Below are 14,363 nucleotides of genomic sequence, written 5' to 3' on the forward strand. Positions count from 1 at the left end.
GAAATTGGGAGGGGACAAGGGAGGGGCCTGCAGCTTGGGTACGAAATAAATAAATTGTAATAAATTTTAAAATAAATTAAAAAATAAAAAAATAAATATTAAAAAAATAAATAAATGTGTAGGTTAATGCAGCTTGAGCTGTTACCTCTGGTTCATTTGTCATATTTGCTTGCTACTACCTACATGTGAGGCTAGATAGACACATGTAAAATGGCTGTGTGTGTTATGTATGAAAGAGGCTGTTGTTTGTAACAGTAAACACAAAAGCAAGGGAAATTGTTTTTAAAGACATTCCATGGAGGATAGTATAATCACCATATTGAATGGCCAGAGTGTCCCGTATGGGAGAATCTCGGCTTGCAGGAAGCATGGTAAATGAGGCTTACTGTCACATGTTTCGTCTTAGGGGCAGTCATGACAATCCCTGTCTATTTGGAGGAGCTATAGAATAATTACTAGTCTGTAAAGTGTACAATTGAAGGCATTGTGTTGAAGACTCCGTCTCCTCTCCCTCTTTTCAGGTTACGATATGTCTACATTCATAAGGCGTTACAGTAGGTACTTGAACGAAAAGGCTTTCTCGTACAGACAGATGGCGTTTGACTTTGCCAGAGTGAAGAAAGGGTATGGCTCTCGCTCTTCTTCTTATTTACTTAAGCACGGTAAATCCTCCAGGCGTACATGGTTTATTTAACTAAGCTCGTATGCCAGCCAGCACTGATCCTGGAAGGCCGTTCACATTCACCTGAAGAAACAGTAAGTCAGTAGGATGAAGCTACACTGGAGTGTATGGTACTTTGTGTGTTCAAGCATAAAAAGCTGATTTGCTGCTCAGGAATTATGTGGTGCGATATTTTATTTGTTAAAACTGACTCAAAATTCTTAGTGTAAAATATCTTTAAATAACTTGAGAGAATTGAGAAGATTCATTTCAGTGTATAGTGGTGGTAGATAAGAGGAGTTATTTACTTGAATTTTAATTGAGGTGAAAATGAACAGTATATGTGGTGATTAAGTTTTGAGAGGTAATACTTTCCTAGGAAATATGCATACCATAATTTAATTATTGAAATCAATTACTGATTAAAAAAGCCTCAACGAAGCAGAAAAATTGAATTTTAATCACATTTGCCATTTATTTACCTCTAAATGATGATTTAATTTGAGCCAAAGTATTCAGCCGGAAGTACATGCAGACGTTCTGTCTGTTCCTAAGTAAATGTAATGGTAAAACATTGTAAAGGTTTATTATTTTAGTTTTCAGAATCTATAGAGGGGCTGGAGAGGTAGCTCAGCATTTAAGGTAGTGTTTCTCAACCTTCCTAATGCTGTGACACTTTAATGAAGTTCTTCATGCTGTGGTGGCCCCAACCTTAAAATTATTTTCATTGCTACTTGATAACTAATTTTGCTACTGTTAAGAATCATAATGTAGAGCCTGGAGAGATGGCCGGACAGTCAAGAGCACTCTTCCAGGGGATGGGGTTCAAGTCCTAGCACCCACATGGCATCTTACAACTCTTTGTAACTCCAATTCCAGGGACCCAACAAATAAGTGTGCAAGCCAAACAGCAATGCATACAAAATTTCTAAAAATAATAATAATAATAAAAAAATAAACTTATGAAAAAGTAACCATACTATAAATATCTGATGTGCAGGGTTTCTGATATGCAACCAATCTAAAAGGGTCTTTTGGCCCACAAGGGGTCAGAACCCATAGGTTGAGAACCATTAATTTAAGTGCATGTGCTGCTCCAGAGGACCTAGGCAAACCATTACAAGCTCTTCATGCCTGAAAGTGATCTCAGGAGGTTTAAAAACAAATGAGGGACACAGCTCAGAACAAAGATGTAGCCCTGTATTTTCGGTGTTCACAAGGATGTGTGCTTCTGTTTGTGGTGTTACAGGGCTGACGGGGTAATGAGGACAATGGTTCCTGAAAAGCTCCTGAAGAGCATGCCAATCCTGCAGGGGCAGATCGACGCACTGCTGGAGTTTGACGTACGTGTCTCTCAGAATACTTCCTGTATAATTGGACCTTTGAAGGGGCTGCAGGTCAGAGGTTGCCTCGGGGTCACCTGTAGAGTGTCCTCATGTAGATGAAGTGCAGGAATAGTTCATTTAGTCTCTTAGGCTCCCAGATTTTTCCAGAGTTTACAGACTGTTTCCTAAGGTCAGAAAAAGATGAGCACAGCATTCTTAGGGCCTTCTGTCCTGAGCACAACAATGGCCTGCTGTGCTTATAGGGTGACATATAGGCACAAGATGTACCTCAGGTAGCTAAATAACTGTGCTTTCCTGTCAGAAACCATCTGACGTGGACTACTTACAGACCCTGTCCACCAGAGGGAAGAGTTTGTGTTGTCATACATATCAGGTCTTTTGTGGTAAAGTCAGTCAGTATTATTTGTTTTAAAGAAGAAGAAGAAAAAAAAGCATACCTGTTGGGGCTGGAGAGATGGCTTGGTGTTTAAGAAACTAGCTGCTCTTATAGAGAACTGAGTTCAAATCCCCACACCCACATGGCAGCTCACAGCCATCTGTAGCTCCAGTTCCCCAGGGTTCGGATGCCCTCTTCTGACCTCCCCAAGCACCAGGCATGCCAGTAGTGCTCAGGCATACATGCAGGCAAAGTAGTCACACACCATAAACGATAATTTAAAAAAAAAAACATACCTGAATTTGATTGTGGTGACAGATACATGTGTGTGATAAATTTGTATAGGACTAAATACAACCAAGTCTATACCAGTAAACCCAGGGAGCTCAGAACGCAGTCAGTGTCCTGGCTGTGGCATGATTAACTATAGTTCTGAGAGCTCTTCATTACATTTGGGGGAAACTAGGTCAACGCCATATGGGAGTTCCCTCTTCTTATCACTCCTTGTCAATGTATAATTAACTCATAAATGACAGTTAATAGGTCCTGACTCGTGAAAATAAAATATTTTGACATGTAGGAAAGTTCTGAGCTCTCATTGTCAGCTCCTCTGTAATTTGATAGATGTCTAAAGCACTTTCCTCAAATACCCCTAGCTTAAAGTCTTTGTTGAGATTCTGTGACTTAGGCTATAATTGGTCCCTAACATAACAACTAACTCTTGTGAAATTTTAAGTAGGAATTGCAAACCATCACACTGGTTTTCGATAGATCTTTATTGGATATCTAATCTTAACGTTTTCTTCTCTCTATTTATTTAACTCTTTTTAGCTTTCCTCTTCCTTACTAAGGGTTCTAACTTAGACAACTGAAGCATATGCAACCAGTCCTTTGGTATTGCTAGGTTTACTAAAAGTTACCCAACATTTTCAGCGGCCATTTGAGACATTTTAATATGGTTTGAGAAAAATGCTAACTTGATGATGTACAGCTAAAGTTAAATGCTTGTTTTTTCTAGGTGCATCCAAATGAACTAACAAATGGTGTCATAAATGCTGCATTTATGCTTCTTTTCAAAGATCTTATCAAACTTTTTGCTTGCTACAATGATGGCGTCATTAACTTACTTGGTAAGTGACACTGCTGTGAAACATTTGGGCGGTCGGTGTTGTCCTGCGGCTGACAGATTCTGTTGTCTCACTTCTTGAGCACTGAAGTACCTCAGTAAAAGCAGTGTTGTGTGAGATGCGTGCCACTGAGCAGCTCCTGCTGATGGTGCAGGCAGAGCACCATGGCCAGAGGATAAATGCATATCTGGGTAGGCCTCCTAAAAAGTCCTGTCCCACTGAGGACCAGCAGTGATGACTAAGGGGGAATCCTGTGCTATTTGGCCTGTTCAGTCTCCATTCTGATGTCATTGCCACTCCTACAGTGTTCTCTCATCCTTCTCATAACTAAAAGCTTGTTGGTAGTGTGCGCCTCTTGATTTCAACATGGGAAAAATCGAATTGTGATATTTATGTATTTTGAAAGGTCCATCATCTCCCTTTAAGCAGATCTATCCCAATGTCCTTGTAATCAATGCTTCAGCTTAATTTTGCAAAGTCCCTATCACCCAGCCCATCTGCTACCCACAGTTTGAGGATCTCCCCTAAGCCTTGCTACAAGAGGGAAGGTGGGGAGTGTACTACCAAAGGCTTGATCTACTACGAAAGTTTCATTTTCCTGTTCAGGTCACCCCTTTGCAGAGATACTGTTCACTATGTTACTTCCAGCTAGTACCAAACTGGAATTTTCTTCTCCTTCCTTGAGGAATTCTCAGAGGCCACAGATAGGATTTAAAGGATAAATGAGAGAAATGGCTATGCACAAGAGAGACTTGGTGCTCTGGAAACGAGTCTTTTGTTCACTCTACCTGTTCATGTCTGCCTGTTCATGACTTGCTTGACTGATACATATCTAGGAATATCTTTGTATTTGTCCAACTGTACAACTTGGTAGATTCCACAGTACCCTGTGTGTCTGAGTACCACTCGATTCTCTTTGATCAGGGTCTTGCTCCCTAGAAGTAAGCCAACCACTCCTCTAAAGGACATCTGCTACTGAAAAGAGCATGACTCTTTTGTCATGCACTAGGGGCCTGTGCTGGAGCATGATAGAGGGATTTCACAACGTGAAAATCCTTGGGTACCTTTAGATTCTTCTGGAACCAAGGCTCCGGCAGCTTACGTTTGGAGCAGTTGTAGAACTTTCTGTGGCCTGGGCTCTGATCTTTCCTGTCGCCGTGAAGGATGCTCTCCTTACAGCAGCACACACACATGTTCTGTGTGTTTCGAAAAAAATCAGAGCAGCTTAGCAGAGTGTGGACTGTTTTAGTCACAAGGATTTCCAACTGCAAAATGTACCTTTGACATGAAGAGTTCTCCAAATTACCTGGACCTTTGGTGGCTCAGAAACCTTATTAAGGTGGCATGTTCAGGAACTTTCAGAGACTCTGTTTTCCTCTTTCTCATTTATGTCTCTTATCAAGATATCTCTGATATCTGAAGTTCATTCCCAGTAAGAACCATCATCCTGATGTCATCAGAGCAATGTCCTATGGGATTGTGACACCCACACAGGTTGATGCCTTTGAAATGAGACAGTGGTTGTAAAACTGGCACCTCTGCCTATTGATGGTGGACTCCTGATGGTTCTTCTCATTGGGGTAGAAATAAATGCATTTTGTACTTCATTAGCCACCTCCTAGGTGCCAGAGTCACGCTGATTCTCCTGTGTGGAAAGAGGGCATACTTGGATCTCTGTGAGTAGGGCTCGTTGCTTTATTAAGTTTACAATAACCACTGTTAACCTCTAAAACATTCTTACCCAGGATGAAAGAATTGTTATTCCAGTGTCTTCACAGGGGTCAGCAAAGTTTGGAACTTTGCTAGTGTCAGTTTCCTTTTCAGGAAACTCAAGAAATGCCCACAGGTCATTCTACACATTCACTGGATCTGATTCCTGGTCATAAAGCTTCTATTCAAGAAAGTGGAACATTGAGTCATATTAATCCACCAGGGCAGCAGCATCTTCAAGTCAGCATTCCTTAAAAGTCTGGGTGAAGAAGCCAAACCCTACTTCCCAGTTCTGTGTGTAAAGAGCTTAGAAGTCACCCCTGTCCTAACATGTAAAGAACTGAGCAGGCTAGAAAACTGACTCTCTCTGTGTTTACAAGAGAGGTTAGGCACGGGGCAAACCTCTGCCCAGCCCTGCAGTTTGAGAGGCAGTGGGGGATATGCACGGTAAATCCTGGCTCACCAGTAGAGACTCTCAAGTGAAAACTGCCACGGGAGCTGGGGCAGAAGGAGGACGACCTGACTGACACATTGCTGGAGGCAGACTGCAGACAAGTGTTAGCATGTGACCAGGCCACACTTTTGTTTTGCTTCTGGGAGCTCAAACAGGTTCTTTGTATGTTCTGGAAGGGGGTAAGGGGTGGGAGCACAGCTGCCCTTTACCGTATGGTTGGCTTTCATCCTAATAAACTCAGTTACATCTGATAAAATTGGGCTAAAAATATAAACTAGTGAAGAACATACTTTACCAAATTAGTGTCTGATACCAAAACACATATCTTGAATGCTCAGAGAACATCACCTATGATAAATGTCCCCCAGACTACAGTACTTATAATTTTTGAACTCTAGAAACTAAAAAAAAAGGGGGGGGGGCATCTTAGAAGAATCAAGAGGGGGAAATCATCGTACCTATTAAAATGCAAAAATAAGAATTATGTGCAAGATCTCAGAAGCCAGGCAGACAGCAGGGACTAGAGTGAAATAAACTGTTGAGAGGGAAATTTCACCACCCTAGAATTCTGCATTCTTTTTCGTGGGGCTGCTGAAATAAAAAGCTCAGGTTAAGAGCATATGCTGTTCTTGCAGAAGATCATAGTTTGTTCCCAACGTGCATATCATGCAGCTCATAACCACCTATAACTCTATAAATTCTCTTTCGTGGGGCTGCTGAAATAAAAAGCTCAGGTTAAGAGCATATGCTGTTCTTGCAGAAGATCATAGTTTGTTCCCAACGTGCATATCATGCAGCTCATAACCACCTATAACTCCAGCTCCAGGGAATCTAATACACTCTTCTGGCCTCTGTGGGCAGACACACACACACACACACACACACACACACCCAAAAAAAAATAATAATAATAATAAATACCCCAGATCGGGAACCAATGGCAGAGCAAAGTCTACATATAGCTAAACTTTACGGACCAGTGAGTTTTACTGGGGAGACTTACCGGAACAGAAATGACTCGAAAACAGCTGTATCACCAAAACCTGCCCCACTGTGGATAACAGTCCAGGAACTCTATAAACTGGAGCACAGTATACAGCCTGCAGGTGGATCAACAGGTTGAGGAGTGTATTTTCCGAGCAGCGTAGTTGGTCTCTGCCTCTTCCAGCAGCTCAGCTTGTTTGAGTGTTTTTCAGCAGTCCTTACTACTTAGATATGCTGAGGGTAGTGAATCGGGTCAGTTTCAGGGACTTCCTGAAGTCTTTCAGTTGCTTACTTCCTGAGCTTAATGAGCTTCCAGTAGAATGGAGTACTTTCCCATCTGTCAGAATATCCTGCGTCTTAAGGAGCCTCCCTCCAAGATGGACAGTTTTGTCTTGAAGGAAAGTGCTACATAGCATCAGTCAAACAAAATTTGAGGCAAGGGTTTTAAAAAGATGCCTTACCAGCAAAAACATACAAATGTGAAATAAGCATATGGAGAGCACCACCTACAATGACATCAGGTGATAAAAGTCAAAACAACAGTCCACTCTGAAAACAGTGCATCATCCCTGATTCCTGTCATTGATGTGTGTCATTGTAGAAAATTAAAACCAAGGAAACAGTAAAAAAAGGTCCCTGCTGATTAGTGGAGAGTGGAATGAAAAAGCAGAACACAGGGGACTTAGGGCAATGTACCAGTTGTGTGACACCTGAACAGTGATTCTGTAGATATCAGAGTCACCAGAAACACCGGTTGTGACCTTTGGGTGGTGAAGTGATGTGACATCACAGGCTTGTCAACTGTAACTAACCCAGTCTTCAGCCAGAAGTGGTTTACTATGGATCCTTCATGCCTGGTGGTAAGAAGAGTGAGGAAAAGCTCTACGTTATCCGTTCATTTTTGCCAAAATGCTCCAAACCTACTTTCATGGTTTTGTTTGTGTTAAATGCATTTGCATGTGTTTTAATGTCCTGGTGTGCCCCGTTCCTAGCTGTGCCTATTCACTCTGTAGCAGTCAGTGTACTGACGTACTGACGACGAGGATAAAGTATGTTTAGCAGAGTTTAAGGACTGCTCAAGAATGTACAGAGCCCTCGTTAGAACTCAGAGTCCCCATTCGTGGAGATAACCTAGAACCCCTGCACAGATGTAGCCCATGGCAGCTCAGTATCCAAGTGGGTTCCCTAGTAAGGGGAACAGAGACTATCTCTGTCATGAACTCAGTTGCTGGCTCTTTGATCACCTTCCCCTGATGGGGGAACAGCCTTACCAGGCCACAGAGTAAAACAGTGCAGCTAGTCCTGATGAGGCCTGATAGGCTAGGGTCAGATGGAAAGGAAGGAGGACCTCCCCTATCATTTGATTTGGAGAGGGGTGTGGGAGGAGATGAAGGAGGGAGGATGGGACTAGGAGGGAATGAGGAAGGGGGCTACAGCTGGGATACAAAGTGAATAAACTAATTAATAAAAAAATATAATTAAATCTGCATTCTCAGTAAGCTCTTGGGAGGTATGTTCCTACTAGCCAGAGTAGTTCATTTTGGTAACCTCTGTATTAGAGCCACATCTGGATACTCCATACTTCAATCCCCAGCCTTTGGCATGTTTACCCAAGTTGATAAATTGATGACCATATTTCAAATCTGATTTACTGTACTTTCTTTCCTGCCCAGAAGCTTTAGAATTCCATTGCAATTTTCTAATTTGTTATTAATTATAATCAATGAATTCAAAGCATGGGCATGGGGGGGGGAATAACAGGGTACCAGTTAGATTTCTATTTCAGATCAACGCACTTTCTAAAGTTTCATTTACGTGTGTGGGTGTTTTGCCTACCTGTGTGTCTGTGCATCATGTGCAGTGCCCACAAGGTCGGAAGAGAGTATTGAGTCTCTCTAGAGCTGGAGTTACAGAGAATCACGATCCACCATGTGGGTGTTGGGAATTAAACCTGGGTATTCTAGAAGAGCAACAAGTGCTCTTAACCACTGAGCCATCTCTCCAGCACCTAATATGAATACATTTTTAGAATTAATAAGTCTTGAAATACTTCTAATAAAGTGTACTTTTGTTTGTGTGTAGCTGTTAACTACATTAGGTATCTTGTATTTTTATCTGGCAGATGTCCAGTCTGCAAAAGTTGGGAGATCTTAACCTTCTCTTGACATGCATATTCTCCCCCCTGAAATCAGACTCTATGTGCATCTGTCTCTCAGAAAGCTTCAGTCCAAAATTCTTAGGCTTGCAGCCACGCGGTATCAGAGCTGGAAGTCAGCCTGGCTAATCTTAAATTGCTTAACTGCAGAGTAGGTGAGGAAGGTCTCCATAACAGCGTTACCATGTTCCCTGTGAAGCCATGGCATTCCCGCAGAAAGACAGCTAAAAAGAGCAGGCTCGGGAGGTTCAAGCAAATAAGGCCCCTGTCTGAACAGACTGGTTTTGTCTGCTTTAGACACTGGGATCTTACCCTTGATAGGCAAGAATTACTGGATTCTGAATCACAGTTTGGGTCGTGAAACGGTTGGCAGGGCATGGGTGATAGAAGCAGGAGGACTGTGTGTGAGGAGAATCATATTTCTCCAGGAAGCATTGGCCGACACGACACAGTCTTGGAGAGCCACAGTTTAACTTTGCCTCAAGTCTAACCTGTTTGTTTTCCCGAGTGGGAGCGGGAGCTTACTCTGCCTTTATGTTGGCTTTGTTCCCACTATGCTGGACTAGCCCATGGCTTGATAAGCTTCATTCTGGAAAAGCGTAGGAAGCTTAGCACAGTCTGCAAGGATCCCAGCTTCCTGTGGCCTGTCATCTGCAGTTCTAACCAGGTTAAATACCTGATCCCATATCCGCTGTGTGACGGTTTAAGAATGTGCTTCTTGGAGTTCTCTTCAAGTAACAAAAAAATGAGTCTTCAGAATAGAGAAAAAGAAAAGAGAAGGAAGGAAGGAAGGAAGGAAGGAAGGAAGGAAGGAAGGAAGGAAGGAAGGAAGGAAGGAAGGAAGGAAGGGAAAGATAGGAGGGAGGAAGGGAGAGAGGGAAGGAAAGAGAAGGAAAGAAGGAGAAAGAAAGAAAAACAGAAACTGCTTTACATTTTCTAACTAGAGGGGACTTTGCTGTAGCATGTTGGGTGCTTCTCTAAGTACTAGGATCCTCTAGAAACTAGCTCAGGGCTCTGTCTCCTAAAGGGCGCTCCTGGACTTAAGCTCCTGTGTTTACAGGATCTGCTTTTCTGAGGCCGCCAGTTCAGGTTACTTTACAAATAAGAAACCGCCTCCAGCCCAGCTTCCTCCCAGCCCCAGGAAAGCTGGGAAATGGACACTTTAAGCTGTAATCCAGGATTAAGGATCACGTGGCTGTTGCTTTAATCATTGCTCCTCTAAATCCAGGAAGCTGGGCAGTGGGTATCGGGATGCTGCAGGCGGGTAATCTCCGATTCGGCTTCTGCCTGTCAGAAGCCATAGACTGAACAATAGCAGAAAGGCAGGAAGACAGCTCCGGCTTCAGGGTTACCTTCTGGCTCTAGCTGATGTGCAGAGCTGAGTCTGGTGGGCGGGGCCAGTCACTCACATTAAGCACATTGCTTTGGGGGAGGAGTGAGCCCTAAATATGAAGTTTAAAACGACATGATTGTCATTTCAGGTGAGAGATGTTACCGTTAAAGCAGACATACAGATTTTCCTGTAAATCTTTTTACAGGTCACCCTTACTCTTCCTTGAGCTTTTTCCTAAGGCTTACTTCAGGCCCTGGTGCCTGTTAGAGGAGCCACAAATGGATCCTTTCAGTTCTGACTGTTCTCGTGGATGTCAGCTTTGCAGTTCTTACTGTTTCCAGCTGCGTAATTCCAGATACTGCGTTCTTCCCTGACCCGCGTAGTCTCTGAAACTGAGCTCTTGAGCCTGTTGCTACCAGTCTCTCTTCTTTCACCGTTGGTCTTTTCAAACTGTACCACGCTGTTGTCCTTGTTGCTCATCTTCCTGGACTCTGCAGCCTGTCAGCAGTGACATCTTGTACTTTCTCATCTTTTCTTGCTTAGCATTATTTCCATGTCGGCATTAAGAGTGATGGATTTGGTGCCTGCGGTTCGCTTAGCAATCAGACAAGTTCAGCCATGTAATTCTCCCCACTTCTGTCCTTCCTGACAGCTGCTTAGCTGCTATCCTACTTTACTGTGTGTTGTGTTGTTTTCATACATAGTGGCGTGGAGAAGGTAGTTTAATAGCTGTTTGAGCCATTTTGATTTGAAAATGCTAGCTTACTAGCTAAAGGCAGTGTGTGTGTGTGTGTGTGTGTGTGTGTGTGTGTGTGTGTGTTGTGTGTGTGTACTTTTTGTGTTAAGGATTTTTCAGAAGCAGTTCAAGCATATTCCTTCTTTTCTTAGTTCTACCTTCATTAGCATTGTCTAACTAGCAGGTAGGCATACAAGACAAGATTGGGATCCTGACTGTTTTGAAGCAAGTATGTGTTTTGCTTACAGGAGTGAGCCTTAGGGAAATGTGCGTTGTTTGAAATCAAGGACTTGGTGACCCAGTGCTTATGTGTAAACTGGAAACAATTTGGGTGCTATCTTAGTTCAGGTTTCTATTGCTGTAATGAAACACCATGACCAAAAGCAGGTGGAGGAGGGAAAGGCTTATTTCCCTTACACTTCCATATCACAGCTTATTCTCACAGGCAGACAGGGCAGGAACCTGGAAGCTGGTGCTGATTGATGCAGACAAGCTGGAAGTGTGCTGCTTCCTGGCTTGACACTTCTGGCTTGCTCAGCCTGCTTACTTTCAGACCCTAGGACCCCCAGTCCAGCAGTAGCACTATCCAAGATGGACCAGGCTCTCCCACATCAATCACTAAGAAAATGCCCTCCAGGCTTGCCTACAGCGCCATCTTAAATAGCCTGATTTAACTTAGGCTATTTTCTTAATTAAGGTTCCCTCCTCTCAGATGATTGTAGCTTGTGTCAAGGTGACATAAAAAGCTAGCCACGGCAGATGCTATAAAACTTGCAATCCTTTGATTGTCACAGTGAGACTCTGACATCCAAGTGAGGTGTCATGTTTACTGACTAAAGAACTACTTACAGTCTCCTTGGGAATCTCCAGATTTGAAAAGTCAGTGCTGAAACATTGGATCACAGTTTTACAGATGTCAAATTTGATCATTTCAGATACAGGAAAAAAAAAAAACAAAAAACAAGATGTTATCTTTAGTAGGGAACAAAAGAGGTTCCCTTTCATAGAAATAGGATTTTATCTGGACCCTTCCTCTGACTCCAGGGAATGAAGGAGCCTCATGGACTTGGTGCTGCAGTAAGATGCTGTGCATTGCCTTTCTGTGTCATTGCTGTTACACTATTAAAAGAAACAGCTATGAGATTACAGCCTGGAGAGAGAGTAATCGTAGGTCTTTGTTATTAAATCCCAACTCACCATGAAAAGAAAAAAATACACAAGAGACAAAAAAAATTGCTTAACTGTTGGTGTATTAGTTCAAAGGGAAAATTGGTATTACTCAGATTGATTTAGTTTCTCATGTTGCTTCTAAAGATCTGATAGGAAGAAATAACAGATGATCGTGAAGAGAAGTAATTTAAGAAATTTGAACAAAATGGTCTGAAGAGTAAAGAGAAGATAGGAAGAAGTACAATTTTTCAGAATAAATCCTAATTTTCCATATTTTATACTACAAAAGGTTTTCATTCATTGTAACAGCATGATGGTGTCAGCAGCATTAGAAAACAGGGTAGATAAGAAATGGCCTTCAGAGTTGACCTTTGAAAATATTCTTAATTTATTCTTCGACAACTTCATACGTGCATATAGTGTATTTTTACCCCATGGATCCCTTCTCCCCAACAAGCAGGATCCTACCCTCATGTCTCCTTCTGATGGCCCTCTGAGTTTAACTAGGTTTGCTTACATGACCAAGCATGGGAAGGCACCATGTACAGGAGCATGCTTGGCTTGCCAGCTGACCTTTTAAAAAAGAAGAGTACTCATCTTGCTAAATCTCGGCCTGAAGAAAACAGCATGTGTTTGTTTCCTTGATCCTTTTGCTTGACTTAAATGCCCTGTAGGGGAGGTCTGTGTTAAAAGTCAAATTACCAAAGGCTGTCAACAGAAGGTAATGAGTAGTTACCTTGGGTAATTAGTTCTTTACCTAATTATATATTTTCAGACTTTTCATAAGAAAGTCAAAAATACTCTTGAGGTAGTAAAATTATAAGCTGAGTGAAATGAAGTATTCTACTTTGAGAGAGTATAGACATAGCGTGACTTCAACCATATGCAGATTTAAAGAGACATTTATAGAGCAGATGCCCAGCTGTCAGTCATTCTGTCTCTACTGTAAACGGTCCTTTACCTCACTGCCATTTGACAGAATGAGTTGATGACTGGCTGTTAAAAACTCTTGAGAGAGAACTGTTTTCCTTTTGAGTGTGTATATGTGTGTGTGGAAAAAAAAAAAAAGAAAAGAAACATGTTGTCATACTATAATTAAAGCAGAAGACCTTAACAGCTGAATTCTAGACTTGGTTGGAGGGGAGGATAACAAAAGAGAACAAGAAAGTGATGCTATCTCTCAGTAATGTTGAGGGAAAAACTGAGATCACACAGCAGACAGTCATGTAGGGTTTGCTGAGCCAAATGGCTTTATGAGTTCCCCACTTTATAATTCAAAACTACGCTGTGATCCTTGACAGATGATTTATGAACCAAACTAAGCATCAACTTATATAAGCAGAAATTATAAAGAATTCTTCAGTTCTGGAAGACTTATAAGTGGTTGGTTTATAATGTATTGATTATTGCTTTATATGAGAGTGGGGGGGGGATTAAGGGGAAGGAAGTAAGGCCAGGAGAGAGGAAAGAAAAGAATAAGGAAGTTGTTAGAATGTAGCCATAGATTTTGAGTTCTGGTTGTTTTTAAGACCAGTTTTAAAAGCAAACACTGATGCACAGTGGTCATGAGTTTGGTACATTACTGTGGTTCCTGTCTGCTTCTATCTCAGTTCCTTTGTTACTGAAATTGCTTCAAGTGAGACAGATGAACTGTATGCCTTTCTTCAGCTACTCAGATTTCCTCTGTTGATGTGCTCCTTTTAATGTTTTCCTGCCTATGCTTTGATTCAGGCCCTAAGCTTTAAGTGGTAACTCTAACAAAAGCTTTGAGTAAAATAGAATTCTATTTTCAAATTGCTTATCCCTTATCTCTTCCAGAAAAGTTCTTTGAGATGAAGAAAGGACAATGTAAAGATGCGCTGGAAATTTACAAGCGATTTCTGACTAGAATGACGCGAGTGTCCGAATTTCTCAAGGTCGCAGAGGTGAGTGGTCCAAGCTTTGTTGCTAAGGTAACCAGAACTAGTGTGCAGCATAATGTCTGGTCTGACAAGACATCTAGCACATGTCCATATTTATTAGTATGAGAAGAAATCATACAGTCACTCCTCCCAGCTTGCCGGTCAAAGTAGCTCTCCACGCTCCTGCCTCGCAGGATTCACTCAAATGAAATGTCCACGGTTACGACATCATCGCTGTTCTACAAGATGGCCCAGGCCTCCATTCCACCTAATGACTGTTTTGTTGTTGCCGCTTTATTGTGAGAAAGTTCTGTATTATGAACCCTACGTTTTCCTTTCGAAAAACGTTTTTTGTTGTTGTTTATAAAGTATAAATCATGAATCCTCATCTTCCTCACTCTGTCAATGAC

At 42.0% G+C, this 14,363-nt stretch overlaps 1 protein-coding gene across 15 annotated transcripts in view; it reads left to right on the forward strand.

Moving 5' to 3' along the window:
- Nucleotides 1-14,363, forward strand: part of Snap91 (synaptosome associated protein 91) — a 111,862-nt gene that overhangs the window by 38,730 nt on the left and 58,769 nt on the right. For all 15 annotated transcript variants that reach the window (XM_060384645.1, XM_021639671.2, XM_060384650.1 and 12 more), the window contains exons 5-8: nt 522-624; nt 1,911-2,004; nt 3,402-3,513; nt 13,871-13,977. In XM_060384645.1, coding sequence (XP_060240628.1) covers nt 522-624; nt 1,911-2,004; nt 3,402-3,513; nt 13,871-13,977 — 416 coding nt within the window. The remainder of the gene's footprint in view (nt 1-521; nt 625-1,910; nt 2,005-3,401; nt 3,514-13,870; nt 13,978-14,363) is intronic.

The sequence above is a fragment of the Meriones unguiculatus genome, chromosome 6 (genome assembly GCF_030254825.1).
Source record: "Meriones unguiculatus strain TT.TT164.6M chromosome 6, Bangor_MerUng_6.1, whole genome shotgun sequence".
NCBI lineage: Eukaryota > Metazoa > Chordata > Mammalia > Rodentia > Muridae > Meriones > Meriones unguiculatus.